Consider the following 20,014-nt stretch of genomic DNA (forward strand, 5'->3'; position numbering starts at 1 on the left):
CTAATGAACGAACGGGTAAAGCATTCAGAAGATACATTGTTGATTACCGCTGTAAAGTCTGCAGAAGCATAACTTCAAATTATAACATTACATGCAATTATTGTTACAAAATGAAAGTAATTGAAGTACTTCCCAACTCAACAGTTGTAGTAAATTGTTGGAATACAAATGTGCCAAAAGTATTTTCAGAAAATTTCGGGTGGGACTGTACCGATCTGTTCCGCCTCTCCCTCTCTCCATCACTGGGTACAACTTCAGAAACATGTTATATGCATGATGCTTTGAAAGCTAAGACCCCTCATTGTGCTTTAGCATTTAAATCAGCTGTTCATGCTTACATATTTTTAGAGTATGCAAAAATAAATAGTGTTCAGCTTGTACTTTTTGTAGCAAATGTGTCATAAATACAATCCACAAATGCGCTAGTTCTACTTTGTTATACGCAACATTTAAATGAGTGTTAGTGGCACAAGCTATTTCCTGAATTTTCTCATCATCTGGCAACCTTGCATGGTATTATTCAATCGGTTGGGTTCTTCGGATATTCCAAGCACCAGATTAACACCGGTTATTCTCGCAGGGCGGTCATAAGTTAATAAAATTTTGTTTTAAGATTAGGAGTTAATAGTAAATAAAGTGGAAAATGAGTGCTTTGCGTTCACATTTTGGGAAATTGTAAATATATATTTTTATTACTGCTCATTTTGTGAATTGTGTCGACGTGAATGAAGCTATGAACGGTGTCGAGTGAAACGTGTGCATAGCGTGAAAAGAGCGTTTTGAAAGGAAGAGAAAAGTGGAAAACTGGCGTAGTCCTAGATGTACATTGCCTAAAATAAAATATACTAATTACAACAGCACACAGTTTTTTATAACTTTCAATATAAGTTAAAAGTTACTTATTTCCAAAAAACAAAAAAAAAATAAAATAAAATAAAGCAAGAAAAATATTAGGTGTGAATTTTGAGAGCGAGCGAACGAACAAGCAGCGTGCGAAAGCGTTAAGAGAGAAGGTGACAAAATATGATTGTGTGTATTGTGTGTATAGCAAAAGAAAAATTTTTATATATACATACAACGTTCAAGATTGATTCTACTGGGTTGAGTGGTGTTAAATTTATTACATTAGTATCTATATATACTTATATGTATATAGCATATATTTTTTTCTTTTCTCTTATGATAAAGGCTAATTTTGGTTTCATTCTACACAGCAAATTCTTATATTTAATAATGAGTTTCCAAAATTCAATTTATAATTATCAAATACTTTATTGATTAGTCAATATTCACATTTATGTAAGAAAAGAATTTACTGTACATAAAGCAAGTGCAAATAATTTCATTTCGATAAAATATATAAGCGAATTCCAAACGAGTCGTTGATTGGAATGATTCTTAAAAATACACACCTCTTTGGATATATGTATATTTTTATACCACTTTTATATAAAAAAAACATATATTTTTTTTTATCTTTTTATTGCATTTTTATAATATTTCACCTCAAAATATGAAAGTACTTTTTGAATGCAATTTTCACTGTTGTTTATTATATCAATTCTAGTTAATGTAATTTTTAATTTAATAAAACACTTGCAGAGGAGAATGGTATGAAATTGACGTAAATTTATGTTTCAAGTAAAACCACCCAAATATAATAATTTGTAATTTGAGACAAATATTTAAAGTTACTACATATAATATTTTATTTACAATTTTTCTTTATTTTGTTGAAAATCAAATACCAACTACTCTCCTATATATATTTATACAATTTTTTTTTTTTGACAACAGTAAAACTTATGGATTTTGTACAAGTAGCCGAAGAGGAGGGTGAGGAACCCATAGAGCTTCCAGCAGAGGAGGATGGAACGTTACTTCTATCCACCTTGCAAGCTCAATTTCCTGGTTCATGTGGTCTAAAGTATCGAAATGAAGATACGAAGGCTGTGCGTGGCGTGCGTTCTAATGAGGGCCGTTTATATCCGCCTTCTTCTGAAGACGGTTGGGGTTCAAGCGTATTTTTCTGTGTTTTTCCCAAAGGTATGGAAGAATAATCGCATATTATTTTTTGATATACTTTTCCAAATATAATTTGAATATGATTTTGCATTTAATTTATATTTATGTTTACAGAAAACAAACGCAAAAGTGATGACAACTTGGAAAATTCCACCGCCAAAACCAAACGTATTGAAACTCGTTTACGTTGCACTGATTTAATTGTTTTGGGTTTACCTTGGAAAACAACGGAGGATAGTTTGCGCGAGTATTTTGAAAGTTATGGTGAAGTGTTGATGGCACAAGTGAAAAAAGATATGAAATCTGGTCAATCGAAAGGTTTTGGTTTTGTACGCTTTGGTTCGTACGAAGCTCAGATGCGTGTACTATCGTCCAGGCATTTGATTGATGGACGTTGGTGTGAAGTAAAAGTACCAAATTCTAAAGTAAGTAAATACCGTCGAGTAATACCCAAACACGAAAAATGAACTAAATTACTTGCCTTTTATTCCATAGGGTATGATGCATCAAGTGCCATGTAAAGTATTTGTTGGTAGATGTACCGAAGACCTTACCGCCGATGACTTGCGAGATTACTTTTCAAAATTCGGAGAAGTAACCGATGTTTTCATACCGAAACCTTTTCGTGCATTCAGTTTCGTAACCTTTTTGGATCCCGAAGTTGCGCAGTCCTTGTGTGGTGAAGACCACATTATTAAAGGTAACGTCTAGGAATTTTGAACATATTTATTATTGTATATAATTAGCTATATCCATACTACTTTCATAATTAAAATCTGTATCTGTATATATTACAATTAATATATATATTTGTATATTTGTCATAGGTGTGTCGGTGCATGTTTCAAATGCAGCCCCAAAGTCGGAACAAAATCGTAATTCTGGTCATAACCAACAAAATTACTCGTACAATTCGCAAAGTAGCATCGGCAGCGGCCTACACATGTTACATCATCAAGGCCTTAACGCAAGTGGCAGTACTAGTGGAGGCAGCGGCGGCGGCGGCGGCGGTAGTGGTAGCAATAATAGCTCTGGACGCAACGGCCATCAACGTTCTAGCAATTCGAATAATATGCTGAGTGATGGACCTATGTCGGGCAGTTCTAATAACGGTTCATATGGCATGAACGGTAATGGTTACGGCGGCAATAACAATGGTTTTAATAGTGGCAGCAGTTTGGGCGGCAGCAGTAGCGGATTGATGGGAAATACTGGCAACCGGCCCGACGGATCAATCACTCCATATAATCGTGGCAATGGAGGTAATTATATGAATAGTCGTTCAATGGGTCCTCAGCATAGTAGCAGTGGAAATATGGGTTGGAATAATCAAACAAATCGTGGGCATCTCGATATGCCCAATTTACAAGCGTTAGGCATAAATCCGCAAGGGCCAAATCCACCAAATCAAGGTCAAAATATGAATAACCCATTGGGGGTCGGCCTCAATTTGAACTCATTACCAATGAATCCTGCTATCGTGGCTGCTGCCTTGAATCAATGGAGTCTACTCGGCAATCAATTGCAGAATCAATCGCAAGATCAACAGGTAAACATTGAGATACGTGATTGTGAAACTCACAATTTAAATAAATATAAGGTATCAAATCAGGGTGGAAATTTTTTGTCTTGGATGGCCCAAGCTAGTAACTCCGGAAATGGTGGAGGTTTAAATGCCAGTGGCAAAGGCAACAACTCAAATAATCCTAGTTCTAATGGAAGTACAGGCATGGGCTCAGGATCCTGTAATGATACACAACAGGTCCTAAAACAACTATATACACACATTTCACTCATCTAAAATATTTTTTTTCTCTTTTTAGAATGGCAGTACTAATTCAAGCAGTCAAGGTTGGTCTCGTCAAAACTCTGGAGGTGTATCGCAAGGCTCGGCTGATGTTAAACCGAAATTCATTTAAATTAAATTAAAGCAAACAAAACAAAACTAAACAAAAATTATGTGAGAGCTACCTACTACGTGTGTGTATGATGATAATTTTGACGCGATTTTTAAATTTTGACCGGTATTTCATTAAACATAAATAAATATGTAATCGTAAAATGGTTAAAATCATGCTTAACAGTAACATTATATTGATCTGAATAAAGTTTTAACCTCTATTTTAGTGCAAAACATGAGAGTTTTTTATTTGTTGTATATGGTTGAGCTACCTGAACTGGTGTTTCTTGTAGTGGAAAATTGCTTGAGGATTTAGTTTTTCTGTAGAATAATATATAGTTTTGTAAAATGCTGCCGGGTTGATAGTTCTTGACCGTTGCGAACACTAAGGCTCTAGTATTATAAATTTGAGAGAATTTTATTGAAGTAGGATTTTCTTTCTATATAAAAATAACTCTGGGACTCTGGGTGCATTTATTTTGTTAGGTGACGAGCTGAATCGTTTTTGAAATATTGATCTGGAATTTTTCACACGTCCTTTTCTCGCCTCATTTGTCGAAACCGCCGATATTGGACCACTATGGTCCTGCCATACAAGCTGAACAATCAATATCAAGTTTTTGTATGGAAACTTGCTTTTGGAACGGATATTATAGCTGCTGTGCAACCGAAGCCAACATTTTTCTTACTTTATTTCATTTTTTCAAAGTTAGAGATGTGTGTAAAGTAATCTCTTAAATTAATTTCAATTACATTCTTTTTTCTAAAAATAATAGTAAAAAAGAAAATTTCATTTATATATAGTGTATATTGATTGATTTTATTGCAGCAGATAATTTTAACAATATTTTTTTTTTGATAAAAAATTGCAATACAAAAATACAGCACTCGATATAATACATACATATAATTGCTTAACTTTGTTACTAAGATTTCAAACAAAAACAAGAACAAAGATATATTTATCTATGCAAACGCTTGTCTTTAAAATACGACTGCATTAGTTTCTGTCTTTAGAGAATAACATTTTGTTACGTATTGACTGAGGTATTTTCTGTTTTGCAGTTACAGCGAAAGTTCGCTAATAAAAATGAGTATGAAAAAATATACTTCTGACAATAAGGCAATCATAACGTTTCTTCACACAGTTTACTAGGGAAGTGCAACATATAAAATTAATTGTGCAATGCAAATATTATTTACAAGAAGAAATCCACAATTTATGTATTTTCCACATGGTGTGTGATTGTATTCAAGTTATATTTGAAAGGTTGTAATATTTGGTATATTCGGATTAGTGAATGCGATTAGTTAAATTTAAGCAATTTTTTTATTAATATATTTTTGTTCATATGCTTTTTTGGTTTAGACCAATTTGCGTTAAAGAGTTCAAAACCTTTTACACACTGTTAGCGAAAGAGAGAGAGAGTATGTATATTGCGAACGAGATATAGAGAGAGCAATAACTTCGTGTATGTGAAATTTGGGAAGCATTAGCAAAGATACTGTAGCCATTTACAGTTAGCATAGTATAGATTCGACAAATGAGAGTTAACATTAATCAGCAAGTGCCGTTTCAGACAGGGACGCAAAAGAGTCTCATACCAGTTTATTGTGGGCGAGGGGACGACGAGGAAAGACGAAGGGACCGTGCCACTCGTGTTCGGGTGGCACGCTTTGTGTTCTTGTTCGTAACAGCTCGCTGCTACCCTTTTCAGCATTCCTTTTCACTTTCAAATCCTTTGAATGGTTGCAAGAGCGCTCGGTTTCAAATGAATTCGATCGCAAATTTGAGTTCTGTTATCTATTTTTGTATGTAATATGCAAATACGTATGCATAGAATAATAGAAATATTATGACAAATTGTAAATAAGGAGAAAATTAAGATATAGATTATGGAGTAAAGAAATTATGAATTTTTAATATGGAGTAAAGAAATTATGAGTTTTTAATACTTAAAGATTAGGAAATTCCTATTATAAATTTGGCCTTGAAAATATTAATAGCGGATATTCAATACATTCTTGTGGATTAGGGAATTCCCGTCTTTAGTATTTTTTTGAAACTATTTAGCGGGTAGGTACTTGTATTATGCATATTGTTCTACCATATTCATGGTAATTCATTGCAAGCAAAATGTGTGACCATCATCTCAACATACAAATGAAATACGCAGCATGCAGTGTTGCGCGGTGTTGCGCAGTCGAACCGCACAAATATTTACGAACATTTTGTGAAAAGGAATGCAGAAAAACTAGACTCGAGTTGCTGGACTCTTTTTGACCGTGTGAATGCCCAGAGCGACACCAAAAGAAAATTTGAAAAAGATCAGACTCTTTTGCATCCCTGTCTGAAACGGCACCAATAGAAATGGGTTTAAATGTACATATGTTTTGTTATAGATATTGGATAAGGTTTTTGTATGTGTGAGTGTGTGTAGTTGAATTCGAATTATGAGATTCATCGGCTATAATAATAATAGATAATAATTAATTGTGAAATATATTTTATGAATATATAGTTTTTTCAATCCATTCGTCCATGCTGAATGTAGCCACATCTTTGTTTTCGGTGTCCCGCTGCTTGAATATATCTACAAGAAACCAAAAAATATTGTTTACATAGAGCATATTTATTTGTCTGCAATTAAACCATGCACACATACCAATATATGTTCTAATTTTGACTGCACACATAAGGAAATCATCGAATGAAATTTTGCCATCGCGCGAACCATAACGATGTGCCAACGCATTGAGTATACGATTATTGAGATGATAGCCGGCGGAGTTGAGCGCATCACGCAATTTAAAGCCATCAATGCGTCCGGTTTGTTCGGGATCATAAAGCTTAAATACCGCTTTCCATTTTGCTATGTCGGTGAGTAGTGCTTCGAACTCCTCGAAACCCAATTTACCCGACTGATCGACATCCATCATGGCAACCATAGAGCGGCAGACATCTTTCGAGAAACCGTTACTACTCTCCTCCATGATGACTACAACAACAAAAAATATGGTGGTGATTCAAAATATTATTTAAAAAATACTTATATATATATATATATATATTGCATTTAATTTGTTGCGCACCTGGTGGCAACCCCATATAACCTCCAGCCTTGGTTTGATTCGTATTTGGCGGATTTTGCTCGTTGCCCTCTGAAAAGATGCTCTCAAATGGTGTACCCTTGCAAAATGGGCCGCAAATAAGCGCTAAAATATTTAGACCACCGCCCTCAGCCGGAGCGCCACCGCCAATGTCAGCGTTTTGCACATTGTAATTGTATGGAGTATAACTTGTACTCTTTGGCAAATCTATTTGGTATCGGGCATAAAAATTTGTGATGCAGAAATTTAAAAATTATTTTTAAAAATATATATATTTAATACAAAATTTTTCACTTCTCAGCCACCTACCATCTTTCATTGAATGATCCAATATCCGTTTCAATTCCATCCAATCCACTTCCATATCTGGACCGGCAATACTTTTGAAAAGTTTCAAAAGGCTTTCATTATGTCCATCGTTCGGTCTGGGGTCCATTGGGTTTGGAAGATTTGGCAACACCTGCACAGTAACAGCAAAGTTTTAGCAATATTTCAAAACGATTTTACGAGCAAATATATTTACAAGAGGACATATATACTATTATAATTTTGTGCAACATATTGCAGCATTTTAAAAATATATAGTTATATACATATATGTTTATACAAATTTGAATACAAAAGAATATTGATAAACAGCTAAGTAGCCTTTTATAGACTGTCTACATAATTTTGCTAATTTCTTTTATTGTTTACTTCTTTTATGAAAAGGGCCTAGTGCTTGAGACTTTTAAAAAATTAAAATAAAATATTTTAAATTATGTGACTACTTTAGAATGAAGTCAATAGATAGGGAATGGATTCTATACAGATGCTTTCTTTAAAGGTTTTTTTATAGCCTAGATTGACAGCTGTAGTTTCCGATCAAACATAAATTTATATTTACCTCGATGCCACCTTAACTTTTTAGTCACAACTATCATGAACTACACCAACTCATCAACAGTAACCATTTTATCAACCACTTTCCGTTTATAAACACCATATTCATTAAATTTGAAATTTGCAAAAAAATTTTATTAATAAAAAGTAAATAAAATATAAAATATACATATGTGCACATATACCATTATTCATTGTACATGGGTAAACCGTCAATTTGAAATAAATGCAATTATTATGTAAGTAAGTTTTGCGACAAAACTCGCTTAAAGAAATGTAATGTTGAAATGTATTTTAAAATTGTGCACTGAAATATAAATATGTACGAGTATAAATGGACAAATGTGCAGAAAAAACTACAAATTGACTTATGTAGACAATGAGCTCGCATGAGCAATGAATTTTTGTTATGGAATTAAATTAAATTTTTTTTTGTTTTTTATCAGACCAAGGCAAATGAGTGAGCTTACTAAAACGTTTAAATGTGATTACATAATTACTACACACTAGCTAAACCCTGCGTAAAAGCATTTCTGTATGTATTTTGTAAATGTAAGTAATTGCATATATGAGTATGTATGTATGTTACGCAGTTATATACAAGCATGCAGCATATAAATAAATTAATATTGTTACACCTTGATACTAACCTTATCATCATTCGGGCTTCCATATCCAACATGGTCGTCATTCTCTCTGGTGTATTAGTAGTATTGGAAGAATCAAAAGGGTAAGAGAAGAAAAAAGTTTGGTAAAAGAGTGTAGAACAAATGACAAACCCACAAAGGATTGTTAAGCACATCCATTCTGAATTATGTGGGTCTGTTGCACACACATAAAATACATGGAATGTGTAATTAAGTACAGTGAAAGTGCACTTTAGCGGACTGAGTGGCAGGACTACGCCTTATGCACAACAGGTGGATGTTCTTTAGACTAGCACTTACATATATAAAATGTATTTATTCGAAAATGTTTGCATAATTCGTAAAATAATAAGTTGATATTAATAAAAATAAACGGCTATATGCTATAAAGGTCAGATCAGAATAAAACGACGAAATATTGTATGGTTGGCTTGGAAAATAATTTATACCAAATTATGTGATGATATCTTGTGAATAAAAAAAGTTTTCTATACAAAAATTATATTTTATTCAAACAGCAGCTTCTTGGTTTGACGTTCGACGGTAGCGACAAATGAGCAGCTTCTTGGAAAAAAAGTACGTGTGCAATTTCAGAAGGATATCTCAAAAACTGAGAGACTTGTGTATATAAAGACGAACAGACAGACAGACGTACGGACAGCTGCACATGGCTAAATGGACTCAGCGCGTTACGCTAATTATTTATATATATTTTTTATAGGATCTCCGAGTTTTCTTCTAGGAAGTTTACTATACTCTGTTTAAAATCTATTAAAATTAAAAAGGTAAAATTATAAAAATTAATATTTCTAGTAGATTAAATTAATTTTCTGCTATTTTAATAAAATTCGAAAGATATAGGTATACACACAAAAAAATATTTGTGTTTGATATAGCACTATTTCACTGTACTTATGATTTTTAACGTAACATTAGGCGTAATTTTGTTGATTTGTAAGAAATAATAATATTTATATACATACTCCATGTTATTCTGAGTTTCCGAGAAAACACGAATAACGAATTCACCTTCCTCATTCGGATCAAAAGTTGACGGTACAATTAGGTAATGACCTGGCGGAAGTTTAAAACGCGCACACACCTAAAAATATAGATTAAAATTTTTAATTTTTACAACTTCTACGACTTCATACTTACTTATATGGTATACTATAAGTGAAATCGTACTCACCTCACGCGTATTAATAAAATGCGGTGAACGTCCAACGGATGCACGATATTTAAAGAAATTCACACCTTGTGGTCGGGTATGTAAGTCATCTTCGGTTAGATGATAAATAGCGAAACCGATTGTCAAACATTCCATGCCCATATTACGCTTTGAACGACGATTCTTTTGCATCAGCGCCACAATAACCGTACACTTGCCATCATCATCATCTTCATCCGGATCGGCTAGTGTTATTACGTACTGTGGATTATGCCAGAAGGTGTCTAAAAAGTTACGACAACCACCAGCTGTTGCACCTTGCGTCCATTCACCTTCAAACATAGACATTTCCCAACGGCGTTTACCACTATTTTGTTGCTCCTCGGTAAGAGAATCAGGTGATAAATTACAGATTTCGACACGATCGAAATGATTGAGGAAATCTTGAAATGACATCCAAAATTCACCATCACGATCAAATGTTAAGCCGATTTCTTGTTTCTGATCTTCGGGTATATAACGCCATTCGGGTGAACTATCACTCCACGGACCATTCCATTCGGCCTCATTACCCCAGGGATTACGCATACGTATCATTGGTATTTTACCTTGCCGATTGGGTACAGCAATATCGAGTAAACAAACTTTGGTTATAGAGTAGGCGTGGCCCCGTATCAGCCCTTGTGGCGTCTCAGCCTCCAAAACATTCGGATCGGGTTCTATAGAGCAACCCATTAAGGAGTTACGATCGACAGCTTTATGTAAAATGTTGAATAGATTTGGTGGTGCCTCTTTTAAGTCATACCATTCTGTTACACCGCCGGTAAAATCTTCCATACCCTCACAAGTGGTGCCGCCCTTTAGTGCTTCATATGAGCCATTTAATCTGTAGGTGTGGAGAGAAATATTATTTCAATAAAAAAAAACGGAGCTCATTTAACGCACTTGGCATAGGCTTTCTCCAGCAGTGCACTCCAAAATTCGTTCTTCTCAGTGGAATGCATATACATTAATTCGCCGCGATATGTCGGCAGACGATCGTCGACCACCACATCGATCCATTTACCATACTGCCAAAAACAAAAATGAAAAATACCAGCGTAGCTCTCCTCGAAGCTTTGATCTGGCGGCACAACACGAAAGAATAGATTTGGATCCTGCGTTAGATTGGCAGTGGCGGCGAGCAACCAACAGTCGCCCAATTCGCCTTGCTGGACATCGAAACGCGAATAGCCTTCCACGAAGAATTGTGGGTCATCAGTGATCTCCTGCATTTTTTTTTATAATTGCTATTATAGTATACACATATTTTTCTCATGACTATACTTACATGTGGTCGCAGCCATTCGATGTGTCGATCGGGTCGTTGTGAAAACATAAGAGACTCATTGTTGGCTGGAAACAGTGGATCCTCAAATAAGGAGCCATTTGCAAGGCACATGCTTCGGATGGACTCAAAATCTTGGATGTCTGCTTGTACTCGTGTACCACTGCCCTTTTCGCCAAGCTAAGGAATATTTGTAAAATAATTTTGCATAAATCACAAGCAATTAAACGTTGCTAAATATGGTGTTTTGTGTGCGTTTAAAGCAAAAAAGGCACAACTAAAAAATAGTAAAAAAAAGAGTGTTTCATTTTATGATATAAAATAGGTTTTCAAAACGTGTTAAATGTCGATTTTCTATGATCGAAATGCGCTTTTTGAAGAGCCCTAGAACTGTAATTCAACCCAACACCAAGAGTCAAACTCAAAAAAGTGTTTCTTTCATGAAAAATAAACTGCTCAAGCGAGTCCATCAGCCTTTCAGAGGCGGCTTAAAACCTACAGTATGTAAATGAATATTTTGTTATAGATGGTTTTACAGAAAGATTAGTTCCTAATATAGTTTGCAGACACACCCACTCGACGCTGCCGAAAATACTCGAGGTAGACAGGATTTACCATCTGATCAATTTTGACATGGACTCGTCCATTTAAACTGCTTGAAATTTTATGTTTCCAATGGAATCATAGCTACGGAATTGTTAAAAATGTTGCAGAAGTGTTTTGGGGAGTCTACTTAATCACGAACACAAGTATTTGAGTGGCAGTAAGCATTTATTGGAGGTCGTGAAAACGTAGAAAACTTGCCTGAGGTGAGTCGTCCATACACTTCTGTTAATGACGATAACATCGAAAAAGTTAAAGAAGCAGGTCTTCAAAATCGTCGTGTTGGAGATAATAACATCTTTTATGAAATGACCTAACACATTTTGGTTAATGTTTCGGGTATGAAACCTGTCAACCCTAAACCTGAATCATTTGCAGAAACAACGACGAGTAGAGCTCGCAAAATAGGTGCTTGACAACATAACTGTAGGCACTGAAGGCAATCCCAGCCGAGGTTTACAATAAATTATGGAAAATTGGATTAAACGTAGACATGCTTGTGGATGTTAGATTAAACGTTTCGCCTTCAAAATAGAATCTATAGCCAAACGTGAGATCTGTATTAAATCAGGAGAAAATGTAGTTTTTTTTGTCAGTCCGAGTCAATTTTGATCAGTTGGTATATCCATTAAGTACCATACTCTCAAACTATTGGTAAAATATTTCTTCTATCTGATTTAACCACTGTTTTTGTTTCTAAAATATTCAAAATCAGGCTTCAAAATGTAACTAAGCCAAGCATATCCGGATTCATCACCAACGTTAATAATTTACAAAACATTTTTACAAGATTTCAGACAATTCGTACTTTGTAAATCAGCTGTCCATCGAAGGTATGCTTTCGCACTAGCACAGGTGGTTTCTTAACGGCTTCACTCAATTGCTTTTCACATTTCACATCACACTTATCAAGCTGATCACTCTTACTATCCACACTATCCGCATCAATCAGCGCCAAATTGTTGTAAAGTGCCTCGATACTTAAACTGGCATTCAAGCAGGCAGTTCTACGCAATTTCGCCGCGTTTTCGGCATTTCTTATATCCGCCTTGATGCAAATGTCGCGCTCTACTTCAAATACAAAAGAATCTGCGGCTAAGGTGGATGTGCGACTATAGTCACTTTCTTTCGTCAGCATTTTAAGACTTTCGAAACAATTTCGAATAGACGGATTCTACGTGTAAGAATACAGGCAGTTTTGGTCAAAATCCACTTTTTAATATTCGCGATTTTGACGACTTATCACACGCTTTTGCATGCCTACTTGAGAAACACACACGCTTGAATGACTGCCATGTGGCTACAAGAAACGCTCTCGAGGTCCTGTTTGCTGTTTTCAATGGACAATGGCCTGTGTCTAGACGTGAAATGCGCATCGTATTCATTTAAATAATATCATGGATATTAAGGAGTGCTACGCAGCTCAGTTTATACCACGCTAGCTGTGTGTGTATGCTGTTGGGAATGAAATGGCGCGCCGATGTAGGGATAATTTCATGTTTTTAACACAAATATGTCACGAATAACATTAGTTAACGCATGATTGTTGTCTAAATAAGGCTGAAAGTCGCGCTGTTGGGAGAAAATTCGTATATACCTGTGGTGGCGAGCTACGGCTTTAATATTGTGGTGATTTTGAACTAAATTTTATGCTAACATTGGCTAATTTTTAGTAATAAGGGCACTTCGGGTTTTGTTTAATTTGTCGCATGCGTGAATGGAAGTGCGTACTCACATATCCCTTGTATATGTGGGGAAAGTTGTACCTTTTAACTTACAATCACTTGCAGCCACTCCTTAAACTTAAAACTTTAACGGTATTCGCTAATATATGCTCAAATATGTGCGTATGTGCATGTGTGTGTGTCGCAAGGCAGTGGCGTAGTCCTTGAAGTTTGACCTACAAATTGTTTTGCATTTCTTTGTAGTTGGAATGACTGTGAAACTTATTTGGTTTTTCTGAAAATAATTTTTAAGCGTTTTACAAAGAATTTTGTTCAACGATTGTAAATGGGTCCCAAGGGCCCTATATTTTTCGACGGTCTTGGATATTGCCAGATACACACAATACATAGGCGCAATAGTCGCATTAGATATTATTTCAAAAAGAGTTGATGCTAACTAATAATCGGCCGTTTTAATACTATGTACCATCAGATCAAATTTGACTCGGATTGAGCAATATAACCTGCGCGCAAGCCGAATCAATAATAATTTGTATCCTAGATTGGTACTACCTTTTTATGTTCGTGTAAAGTTTGATCTCCATATATCAATTAAATTGTGTTGGGCAGCTGGTTGTTTACGACGCGAAAGGTTTTTCTGGCGATTTTTACCATGAAAAAAAAAATTGACGAGTTTTTTTGTGTTTTCAATGGAATCACAGCTACAGAATCGTTAAAAATGTTACAGAAGAAGAAGATATTAATCACAAACACAAGGCATTCAGTGAATGTCGTGAAGTGATCAAAAACTTGCCTCATGCGAATTATACAGTTACCTCTGTTAATGACGATAACATCGAAAGAGTTAAAGAAATTGTGCTTTATATCGTCGTGTTAGTATTAGAGAGATAGCAGAGGATCTCAACATCTTTTCTAGATCGACTCAACATATTTCGGTTAATGTTTTGAAGAACAATAATAAAGATTTGTATAAAAATATGTGAAAATGTAAGTTTTTTGTCAGTCCGGGTCAAATTTGATCACAGGGTATTATTCTTTGATTTGCGCATGTCGGTCCGCTGGTTTGGTTCATATTAAAAATTTATTGTTATTACAACCGTTAATTTAGTTAAGAAGAGATGAGATTTGATTTTCATTTCATTTCTTAAGATTTTGCATCAAACTACCAAAAAAATTGTATGAAAATCAATTGCATAACTATACAAAAATACTGTCGTTTTACTAAATGTGGCTCTTCACTAGCGCAACACATTGCTCTAAGAATTTTTCACTTTACAGTTATGTGGCTATTGTATAAAAGTATAATTTATTGTAGAATAAACTAATGTAACTGTAATTGAAGTGTCTCTTCGGTGATAATGCACCTCATTGGCAATTATGCAAATAGGCATAAAAGGTGCGCTTAAGGGGGGTGTCGCTGATTTTTCTATGTCGACCATTGATATTTGCGAAGTATTGCAAAACACATTTAATTTTTTTCTTGTACAATGGGGACCTTATGTCTATTGATTACAAGTTTTAATAACATAAAATACAGGGTCCCCAAACAAATTATACCTCTTTCATTAAAGTAATTAAATAAATGAAATAACATGAGCACGGTAATTAATTTGACATTCTCAGCGAAATTATAGTGAATAAATTTGATAATGATTCATAGCTATGATACAATTATTATCGCATTCATATTCATAGAAAAAATGAAATGGAATATAAAGTAAATTTTCAACTATCTGTGCTATCTCGAGCTCCGTTTTCCAACGGAAAGTTTTAAATAAACAGAAATTTCATTAATAATTTATAAAATATTAATAATTAAGAGAAAAAACTGCAACTTGAGTGTATTAAAAAAATGTTCAATGCTTTGGTGATTAATTGAATAAAAAGTGTGCGGAACTTACATTTGATGTCTAAGTATGCAATAACGATTTCAAAGAAGCCGCATAAAGAATAGCAAAAGCAATTATTTATTTGTAATTACAATTTCTGTATAAATATACATACATACATAGCTAAACATATAGAAGTAAAGCAAAATATTGACTTTAGGTAAGAACGTCAACTATTCAAGTGTAAAACAAAAAATATATAACATAAACGGAAATATCTACATATGTATGAGCATCTAATTGGGCACTTTTGGCTCTTTTTCTTACTGATACAAATCTCTCAGCAAATAAGTTGAATGTGCTCAAGATTTATTATCGGTCTTGAGCAGAAAATTTTATTATAGCAATTTAACAAAACAAACTTTTCAAAAATTTAGAAATTTAGTTTAACCAAATATATTTATAATTAATTTTTTAATTGTTTTGAACTCTTATTACCTCAAAAAGGTTTCTATAAATGAATATGCGTACCTATAAGTACATACATATGTATACGGATGTATGTACATATGTACGAATATATATATACATTCATAACTTATTAATTTGGAGGTATAATGTATGAATGTTATCATTATTTCTAAACACTTGAGTATGTAAATATTTAAGTTATGCTCTTTCTCCCCAAGGCCGATGTGGAACAGATAAAATTTAGTTTTGTAAAAAAATGCAAGGAAATTCTTGAAGTAATACTCACCACGCGCATATTTTTAATGCTCGGAAGAACACGTTTGGTATCAGCCTCTTTTTTAATAAATATTTCATTAATGACCGAGCCGACAACTTCTTTTGCCGCACCCACTGCTGCATCTCCGGCCACATTCAGGAATTCTTTCCCAGCCTGCTTGAGAAAATTTGTCAATTCATCCATTTTGATATTAGGAGCTGTAGAAATAGACGAATTGCGAATATATAGGAGTCGTGAAACATTTAGTTCTGATTTCAGCTAATAAAATTAATACAGAGTATTAAACTAGCTATTTATTACAAGCATTAACTATGCGGGAAAATATATGACTAATCTCGCAATGTTTGCTTTAAGCATTAGCTCAAAAGAACTTATAACACTTGTTGTTATTGTCTATGAATCAAGAGCTAATCTTAAAAATTGATGTGGAGTCTTTGAAAGAAGTAGTGACTTATCCTACACATGCGTATGTATCTATATAGATATGTGTATATATATTAATTTACTTGTGGTATATCAATTACGGCAAAATAAATGGATTATCTACCATACATATTATTGACAACTTTGCATAGAATAAATTGTTTTATTCACTATTTAAACTATTAGAGGAAGTCAGCCATATTGAATATTTTGTTCCAATTTCATAGCGTAGTATTGAAAAGGAATTATAAATTTTTTACACTTGTTTTCTATTTGCCCTTGTATCATTTATTCCACTTTTAATTAGCAAATCCAAAAACGCATCGCACTGAATCTATAAATAATCGAAATGCTGAAATATCGAATACCTTAAGCAACAATTTAATAGCGTAAACTTTTTGTTGGATATCACTATATTAAAACGTAGTTTTTCTGCAATTTATAACTGGTATACCTGTCTAAGAATATTATTGAATTAATTAATAACGAATTAAGCTTTATATTTTATGACATCATCAACTGGATTGTTCTAATAAAGGTCCCACAGGAAGGATATGGATGCGATATTTCTACCGGTCTAGTAAACACCTATTCAACACTTATCTTTTTACACCCACCTGTACTTTTAATTTATTTGTGTACACTTTTATTTATTTTCTTGTTAAACAATTGTATTTGCTTATCCAAAATTGATTCCATCTAGAGAAAGTCAGCTGTCCAACGTACATATGTACATTTGTGTGTGTGAAAAGCGGTTCAATACATTCCGCGAGTTGCTTATACACTGAGAGATTATTATGTTTCTAAAGATTAAAAACACTTTTAAAAGTCTCCACAATAGCATACAATTTATAACTGTAAGGCAGCCACATATATTATTCATTAGTAATACTTTTATGTTTGCATTTTAATTATATTAATAAGTTAATACCACTATTATTTGTTTGAAGAGTTAATATCATGTGAGTGACGCTGTCATGTTCCTGCAAGCAATTGTTGCAAAATACTTGGCAACTGAGCCAGAGAACTTAGAAGAACTTCTCTGACTGAGCTGCCACCTCAATTTTTCAAAATACATTGAAGACATGCATTTAAAATTATAAGTTGGCAACGTTATCGCACTTCAATTAAAATTAACCCAGAAACTTTTTATGTCGTGCTAGAATTTTTTTACCATGATCGAAACTTTCTAAATATACACACGTATGCGTATAACTTCTGTTACCACACCATGCCATTTTCTGTTTAATTATAAGAATTTAAAGACATTACTATATATGGGAATCAAAAACGCTCTTAATATAACTCAGCCAGTCCAATTTAATGTAAAAATTGTATGTATGTATATGATATTTCTGTTTAAAATGTTATGAATATAGTTTAATATTAATTTATATTTAATTATAAGAAATCAAATATGTATATATATATATCTTACAAGAACAAATTTTAATTTAATATACATACATAAACCTACAACTGATTTGAAGTTATTCATTATTTTTAATTACATAATAATAGATTGTTAGATTTTTAAGGTGTAAATTGTCACTACTTTCTCTCCTATTTCCATGATTCTCAAAGAGGACTGGCGTCGGATTCGTCACGTTCGTGAATTGCAGTTATGCTCTGTTGTAAGGCATTTGGTGTTAGCCATTCTCTATAAACAAAAGCAATATACATATATACGTATAAATGTTAGCCTTTCTTAAATTTAATTTAAAAATAATGATAATAATAAATTGTATATATTACTTTGGCAAGCATCTTTGAAGAAATGGCACACAGGAGCTAAAATGAGCTAGGCGATTTACCCAGCTAGGGATTTCTTGGCCACAAAGAATCTATAAACAACACGTACACACTTCAATTAAAAATACAACTTTTTAAGTATTTAGTATATAAATATGCCAACCTGAGTAAGAGAGCTTGAAAAATGATTGCAATTGTTGTTCATTAAGTGATATCGATCGCCACGAAATTGATTACCCAATTCATCGACAATGCGTCGAATTTCTTCATATGTGAAATCAGTGCAGCCAATTTGTATACTTTGTCTAAATTGAAACTGCTCACCCAATTCGTCGTGATCTCGAGGTGTTATTTCGAAAACACCTGTAAATGGAAAAGGATGCCCTCCATATGCGAACTCTGTGCCGAAAATTTCTACGCCGGAATGAAAAACTCCTAATCCTATCGATGTTGTATATTCATTTATCCAATACTGCAAAAAAAAATAATAATGCATTTTATACTCGTTTTTAAAATATAGTTAATATACACAATTACCATGTCATAGACATTTAAAATAACTGGTTCACGATTACTCATGTTTGTTGGTAGTAATTCGTCGCTCCCACTGTCTTTTGGTACGCCAAGGCAACTGGGAAATGACAAATTGCAAGGTAGGCCGTTCGAAAACATTATATATGTATATTAAAAACTCCGATGTTATAATAATATCAATATGGATGAAATAAAATATTCTTCAATTAAAAGTCCGATAACGTAACGAGGTTATATCTTGTGAGCAAAAGAATCAAGCATTTAACTATAAAACGCGCTTGGATCTTTTCGTTTGTTATGTTTGTATGTTTTTCGAGAGGGTACTACTATTTAGATAAAGCTTTTGTGGAGGAAGACTACGAAAATTATCAGATGGTGATGAGTCCTGTGAATAAACAATAGTGTATTTTAAAATTTATATGCCTTAATGTAAATGTTTTCTTTAATGAACATGCATTAATATAAATATAAATAGAAACTATGAAAAAATAATGTATGCTAAATAAATTTAAGAGCAGTATATTATTATTAACTATAGAAAGAAATGACACCTACTGAAACAAAGTAGAAGGGGCTATGTAACCGGAAAAGTTATAACTGAAAAACCATATACGGCCATAGACCGTTAGAACAAGAACTATTTCCAGAAACTATATGAGAAATGCTATATTATTATGTTACACCTCCAACAGATTTCACTAAGGTAGTCATTAATCACCTACCAAACAGTTTGTTTATACTACTGATAAGCAAACAAAAATTGAGCACATTGTATCGAAGGGTGTCATTTACTTTATATCCAGCTACTCACACACACACCTCCAAATGCTTACATGAATTTGTATGTATGTATGCACTGTGAAACATTTGTTCAGTAGATTCATAGGCACTTCTTTGTACGTAATATTTAAAATCTCACTACATATTACGCATCATATATTTCAAAACGGGGCTAATTGTTGTAAATATGCATTGTAATTCTACAATTGTAGATACGTACCAATGAATGGTTGAGTTTCTTGAATACTTTGAGATCTTCTCGTAGGTATCCTAACGCATACAAACGGACGAAGGGAACTCGCCTGGATCATGTTTCTATCCGCGAACAAATGAATCTCCCACTATTAGCGTTTCAATATGACATTTAGAAAATTATTAGTTGACAGCAGATTCCAATAAAAATATCTGAATGCATCTGCCATCAAAAATTTTCCTCTGTAATAATTTTAGCGTCTTATACCAATGTTGATTTTCGTCCAGGTACGAATGAGAAAATGGAACACATCTTTTTGACGCTTGGTTGCCAAACTATACAAAAAATATTCAGATAAATGGTGGCAAATGTTGCCAGGCTCAGAAACAGAACTTTAAAAATTA

General features: G+C 33.6%; 3 protein-coding genes across 11 annotated transcripts; 1 reads left to right on the forward strand and 2 right to left on the reverse strand.

Moving 5' to 3' along the window:
* The first annotated feature begins 531 nt into the window (after positions 1–531).
* TBPH (TAR DNA-binding protein-43 homolog) lies at positions 532–4,159 on the forward strand. Of its 6 annotated transcripts, none has more exons than XM_070107915.1 (7): positions 532–675; positions 1,798–2,046; positions 2,140–2,450; positions 2,521–2,725; positions 2,853–3,574; positions 3,626–3,787; positions 3,849–4,159. In XM_070107915.1, the coding sequence occupies exons 2-7, from the start codon at positions 1,806–1,808 to the stop codon at positions 3,942–3,944; spliced, it is 1,737 nt and encodes a 578-aa protein (XP_069964016.1). In that variant the 5' UTR covers positions 532–675; positions 1,798–1,805; the 3' UTR covers positions 3,945–4,159. The 6 variants fall into 6 exon arrangements, with proteins under 6 accessions (XP_069964016.1, XP_014102257.2, XP_014102258.2 ...); XM_014246782.3 differs by having other exon boundaries at positions 533–1,029; XM_014246783.3 differs by having other exon boundaries at positions 533–1,013; positions 3,638–3,787.
* Positions 4,160–6,290: 2,131 nt separating this feature from the next.
* On the reverse strand, positions 6,291–17,304 carry CalpA (calpain A). 3 transcript variants are annotated; one of them, XM_014246758.3, is made up of 11 exons: positions 16,969–17,304; positions 15,938–16,125; positions 11,067–11,243; positions 10,682–11,004; positions 9,758–10,622; positions 9,549–9,667; positions 8,569–8,614; positions 7,346–7,496; positions 7,019–7,243; positions 6,592–6,924; positions 6,291–6,519 (listed from the first exon to the last, which is right to left on the reverse strand). In XM_014246758.3, the coding sequence occupies exons 2-11, from the start codon at positions 16,109–16,111 to the stop codon at positions 6,434–6,436; spliced, it is 2,499 nt and encodes an 832-aa protein (XP_014102233.2). In that variant the 5' UTR covers positions 16,112–16,125; positions 16,969–17,304; the 3' UTR covers positions 6,291–6,433. The 3 variants fall into 3 exon arrangements, with proteins under 3 accessions (XP_014102233.2, XP_014102234.2, XP_036230582.2); XM_014246759.3 differs by lacking the exon at positions 16,969–17,304 and adding an exon at positions 16,720–16,797; XM_036374689.2 differs by lacking the exons at positions 15,938–16,125; positions 16,969–17,304 and adding an exon at positions 12,475–12,819.
* Positions 17,305–17,647: 343 nt separating this feature from the next.
* Positions 17,648–19,908, reverse strand: LOC106626773 (deubiquitinase DESI2). Of its 2 annotated transcripts, none has more exons than XM_014246603.3 (5): positions 19,638–19,908; positions 18,641–19,022; positions 18,267–18,575; positions 18,107–18,195; positions 17,648–18,011 (listed from the first exon to the last, which is right to left on the reverse strand). In XM_014246603.3, the coding sequence occupies exons 2-5, from the start codon at positions 18,773–18,775 to the stop codon at positions 17,930–17,932; spliced, it is 615 nt and encodes a 204-aa protein (XP_014102078.1). In that variant the 5' UTR covers positions 18,776–19,022; positions 19,638–19,908; the 3' UTR covers positions 17,648–17,929. The 2 variants fall into 2 exon arrangements, with proteins under 2 accessions (XP_014102078.1, XP_036230671.1); XM_036374778.2 differs by having other exon boundaries at positions 18,641–18,734; positions 19,638–19,907.
* Between the last annotated feature and the right edge of the window lie 106 nt (positions 19,909–20,014).

Source organism: Bactrocera oleae, chromosome 4 (assembly GCF_042242935.1).
Source record: "Bactrocera oleae isolate idBacOlea1 chromosome 4, idBacOlea1, whole genome shotgun sequence".
NCBI classification, from domain to species: domain Eukaryota; kingdom Metazoa; phylum Arthropoda; class Insecta; order Diptera; family Tephritidae; genus Bactrocera; species Bactrocera oleae.

Coding starts and splice junctions, on each gene's coding strand:
- TBPH (XM_070107915.1), top strand. CDS start 1,806: ATGGATTTTGTACAAGTAGCCGAAGAGGAGGGTGAGGAACCCATAGAG. Junction 2,047..2,139: donor TTTCTGTGTTTTTCCCAAAG/GTATGGAAGAAT, acceptor TTATGTTTACAG/AAAACAAACGCAAAAGTGAT. Junction 2,726..2,852: donor TGAAGACCACATTATTAAAG/GTAACGTCTAGG, acceptor TATTTGTCATAG/GTGTGTCGGTGCATGTTTCA.
- CalpA (XM_036374689.2), bottom strand. CDS start 12,804: ATGCTGACGAAAGAAAGTGACTATAGTCGCACATCCACCTTAGCCGCA. Junction 8,615..9,548: donor GAAACTCAGAATAACATGGA/GTATGTATATAA, acceptor CTAATACACCAG/AGAGAATGACGACCATGTTG. Junction 6,520..6,591: donor CAAAATTAGAACATATATTG/GTATGTGTGCAT, acceptor GGTTTCTTGTAG/ATATATTCAAGCAGCGGGAC.
- LOC106626773 (XM_014246603.3), bottom strand. CDS start 18,775: ATGTTTTCGAACGGCCTACCTTGCAATTTGTCATTTCCCAGTTGCCTT. Junction 18,576..18,640: donor TTTTAAATGTCTATGACATG/GTAATTGTGTAT, acceptor TTTTTTTTGCAG/TATTGGATAAATGAATATAC. Junction 18,012..18,106: donor CTTCAAAGATGCTTGCCAAA/GTAATATATACA, acceptor TTTTGTTTATAG/AGAATGGCTAACACCAAATG.